The following is a 4,509-nucleotide window of genomic DNA, read 5'->3' as shown; positions in this document are numbered from 1 at the left end:
TTCGAAGTACCTAATTTCAAACAATTGCTCGAAGAAATCGTCGCCAAGTTTAAGTTTTATACTCGGAAGGTAATGTACAAGCAGGTGGTAAATTGGTACTTTAATTGTAAACAGTATGATCGAAACACTAGTGATGTTAATAGTAAAAACAAGTTAGTTTGAATGTTGTCTATCACCACCGAACAAGCCATTATACCTAAAGATAAATTGTACTCATTTAAATTTTTTAGCATTAAATAAAAGGACCTGACGTTTAGTTTTGGTACCAAAATGGATGAAAGTAAGAAGAAATCTCAGGAAGTTGACTCAGACAATAATTTAAGTAAACAGGACGTTGTTGTTTTAGACGATAAAAAACATGTTTGTGATATTCCCCAGGAGGCATTTACACTTGAATCAAGTATGATAACACACCGAGACACAATTCACAATAAAGAAAAAAATTATGCATGCGACAAATGCGAAAAGAAATTTGAATTCCGAAGTCATCTGAGTAGACACCAAATATCCGAACACAAAAGCCGTAAAGATTTTGCATGCGACAAGTGCGAGAAAAAATTTGTAAAAAAATCAAGTTTGACTGCGCACCAGAAATTGGTTCACAAAGATCACGAAGATTATGTATGCAACAAGTGCGAGAAAAAATTTGAAAATAAAACAACTTTACTAAAGCACGAAAAAATATTCCACGAAATTTTCAAAGATTACTTATGTGAAAAATGTGCAAAGAGATTTGGTAATAAACATAGTTTGCTCTTGCACATAAAAGCAGTACACGAGGGTCGCAAAGATTTTGCATGCGACAAGTGCGAGGGGAAATTTGGAATTAAATCAGATTTGTTGAAGCACCAACGGTCAATTCATGAAGGTCGCAAAGATTATGCATGTGACAGATGCGAGAAAGTATTTGGACAAAAATCAGATTTGTTGAGGCATCAAAGAATAGTACATGAAGGTCGGAAAGATTTCACATGCGATAATTGCAAGAAGATATTTGGAAGTAAGTCTAATTTGTTGAAACACCAAAGATCAGTCCATGAAGGTAGCAAGGAATATGCATGCGACAAGTGCCAGAAAAAATTTGGAAAAAAATCGGATTTGTTGAAGCATCAAAGGACGGTACATGAACGCCGCAAAGATTACGCATGCGACAAGTGCGAAAAGAAATTTGGACAAAAAAGTAATTTGCTCATGCACAAAAGAACAGTACACGAACGTCGCAAGGACTACGCATGCAATATGTGCGAGAAACGATTTGGAACTAAAACGTATTTCCTTCTTCACCAAAAAACAGTTCACGAAGGTCTTAAAAATTATGAATGCGATAAGTGTGAGAAGAAATTTGGACATAAGTCGGACTTTTTGAGGCACCGTATAATAGTACACGAAGGTCGCAAAGATTACGCATGTAAAAATTGTGAAAAGAAATTTGGGGAGTCAAGCACTTTGATCAGACACAACAAAACGGTACACGAAGGTCGCAAAGATTACGCATGTGAAAATTGCGAAAAGAAATTTGGACAAAAATCACATTGGCTCTTACACCAAAAGGCAGTGCATGAAGGCCGTAAAGATTGGGCCTGTGAGAAATGCCTAAAAAAATTTAAGGAACGGGGTAATTTGATAAAACACCAGAAAACAATTCACGAAGGTCGCAAAGATTACGGATGCGATGAATGCGAGCAGAAATTTGGACAAAAAGTGCAATTGCTCAGACACCAAAGGGCAGTTCACCAAAGGTTTTAATGATCACATTTTCGACAAGTAAGAGAAGAAATGATGATTGACAATTGAAAATATATGTAATAAAAATTGTTCTGAAATAATTTTGTGTTCACTGAACTTTGGGCGTTCAACTATTATATTAAATCATTTTACAATGATGTTTGGGTGTTTTCAGATTTTACATACTACTTGTTACTGTTCTTTATTTATTTTTAGAATGCATGATTCCTGTAACTCTTTATGCAACGATCAGTCGAGAGTAATTTTTTCACGAATTGGTCGAAACTTTGAACTGAGCGAGAAATTAGTTGACTACTGTACTTTTGATAAAAATTACGTAAATACCAATGATCCATAATAACAATGTTTTCTGTCTGAAAAAAGAAACGTGAAAACCAATTAACAATTTAATTTGAAGCAAAAATTGTATTAAAATGGCGTGTGCCTCACATTTTTTGTTTTGTTTTTATTCAAGTGTTTTTGCCTCTTATGAGACATTTACACTATCTTTATCAAGAAACATACAAGTATAACTTCTTCCTTACAATATTCTTACATATTACGGATTCTCCATCATATGAAATTGATGATCTATAAAATCCGCACAATTTCACGTACGCGTCCTGATTTGGTCAGCTAATCATAGAGTCAATTGAATAAGGCGGTCTCAGACCAGTTCTGCCTAGTTGACGGAGAATGTATAAACTGATAAATCGGTACTTAAATTGTAATCAATTTTATTATAAAATATTTTGACACCGAAACACCGATCTGGTTTATAGGAAAAACAAATTAGTTCGAATGTTGTCTTTCACGACCAAACAAGACATAATACTAAAAGAAAAATAACACTCGTTAAATTTCTTATACTAAATAGACTGAACCATCGTTTGATTTAGGCATCAAAATGGATAAAAGTGAGAAAAAATTCGAAGCAGTTGTCTCGGAAAATAATTTAGGTGAGCAAGATACTGTTGTTTCAGACAAAAAGCAACACGTTTGTGATATTTGCCAGGAGTCATTTATACTGGAATCAAACTTGTTGACACACCAAAACACAATACACAGTCAACAAAAAAATTATGCATGTGACAAATGTGAGAAGAAATTTGAGTTCCGAAGTCATTTGAGTAGACACCAAGTATCAGAACACAAAGAACACAAAGGCTGTAAAGATTTTCCATGTAACAAGTGCGAGAGGAAGTTTGAAAATAAATCAACTTTACTCAAACATAAAAAAATATTCCACGAAGTTTTCAGAAATTACTTGTGTGAATTGTGCGCCAAGAGATTTGATACTAAACATAGTTTGCTCTTGCACGTAAAGGCAGTACACGAGGGTCGCAAAGATTTTGCATGCTACAAGTGCGGGGAGGTATTTATAGAAAAATCGCAATTGCTATTACACCAAAAGACAGTACACCGCAGTTTCAAAGATTACTTATGTGACAATTGCGGGAAGAATTTTGGAAGTAAGCGGAATTTACTGAACCATGTAACGGCAGTTCATGAGGCTCGCAAAGATTACGCATGTGACAGATGCGAAAAGAAATTTGGATATAAATGTACTCTGTTTATCCACCAAAGGGCTGTTCACGAAGGTCGGAAAGATTTTGTCTGCGATCAATGTGAAAAGAAATTTGCAAGTAAGTCCGATTTGTTGAATCACCAAAAGACAGTACACGAAGGTCGCAAAGATTTCGCGTGCGACAAGTGTGAGAAGAAATTTGGATATAAATCCAAATTATTTAGACACCAAAAGACAGTTCACGAAGGTCGCAAAGATTTCGCGTGCGACAAGTGCGAAAATAAATATGGACACAAATTGACTTTACTCCGCCACCAAAGGACGATCCACGAAGGCCGGGAAGATTACGCATGCGACGAGTGCGGGAAAAACTATGGATGCAGATCAAATTTGATAGCCCACCAAAAGACAGTACACGAAGGCCGGAAAGATTACGAATGTGACAAGTGTAAGAAGAAATTTGGACATAAACGGACTATGCTTGTTCACCAAAAGACAGTACACGAAGGTCTTAAAAATTACGGATGCGATAGGTGCGAGAAGAAATTTGTATACAAACATAAATTGCTCATACACCAAAAGACGGTACATGACGGCCGCAAAGATTTTGCATGCAAACAATGTGAGAAAAAATTTGGAACAAAACATGCGTTGTTTTTGCATCTAAAGACAGTACACGAAGGTCGCAAAGATTACGTATGCGAAAAATGCGAAAAGAAATTTGGACAAATATCAAGCTTGCTCTACCACCGTAGGACGATCCACGAAGGCCGCAAAGATTACGGTTGCAACGAATGCGAAAAAAAATTTGGACAAAAACAACAATTGCTCAGACACCAAAGGGGAGTTCACGAAGGCCTCAAAGATTACGCATGTGACAAATGCCAGAAAAAATTTCAGGAACGAAGCAATTTGATAAATCACCAGAAAACAATACACGAAGGTCGCAAAGATTACAGATGCGATAAATGCGAGCAGAAATTTGGACAAAAATTGCAGTTACTCAGACACCAAAGGACAATTCACAAAGGTTTTAATGATCACGTATTCGATAAGTTTGAGAAGAAAAGATGATTGACAATTTTAAATATATGTTCAAATTCTCATACATATTTTTTTTGAAACTTTTAATAAAAATCGTTCTAAAATAATTTTTTGATCACCTGACTTTGGGCGTTTAACAATCAAATTAAATCATTTTTCAATGATGTTTGGGTGTTTTTAGATTTTACGTACTACTTGTTATTGTTCTCTAT

General features: G+C 35.4%; 1 protein-coding gene across 1 annotated transcript; it reads left to right on the top strand.

Annotated features, from left to right (window-relative positions):
- Positions 1-270: 270 nt before the first annotated feature.
- LOC106659498 (zinc finger protein OZF-like) lies at positions 271-4,290 on the top strand. Its single transcript, XM_023463344.1, has 3 exons — positions 271-360; positions 3,140-4,127; positions 4,253-4,290. The coding sequence occupies exons 1-3, from the start codon at positions 271-273 to the stop codon at positions 4,288-4,290; spliced, it is 1,116 nt and encodes a 371-aa protein (XP_023319112.1).
- Positions 4,291-4,509: the final 219 nt, after the last annotated feature.

This window comes from Trichogramma pretiosum, unplaced genomic scaffold (assembly GCF_000599845.2).
Source record: "Trichogramma pretiosum strain Unisexual culture from Peru unplaced genomic scaffold, Tpre_2.0 scaffold39, whole genome shotgun sequence".
Classification (NCBI taxonomy): domain Eukaryota; kingdom Metazoa; phylum Arthropoda; class Insecta; order Hymenoptera; family Trichogrammatidae; genus Trichogramma; species Trichogramma pretiosum.
This window is presented reverse-complemented; position numbering and strand designations above follow the sequence as displayed.

Coding starts and splice junctions, on each gene's coding strand:
- LOC106659498 (XM_023463344.1), top strand. CDS start 271: ATGGATGAAAGTAAGAAGAAATCTCAGGAAGTTGACTCAGACAATAAT. Junction 361..3,139: donor TTTTAGACGATAAAAAACAT/GTTTGTGATATT, acceptor TTACACCAAAAG/ACAGTACACCGCAGTTTCAA. Junction 4,128..4,252: donor AGGCCTCAAAGATTACGCAT/GTGACAAATGCC, acceptor CAAAAATTGCAG/TTACTCAGACACCAAAGGAC.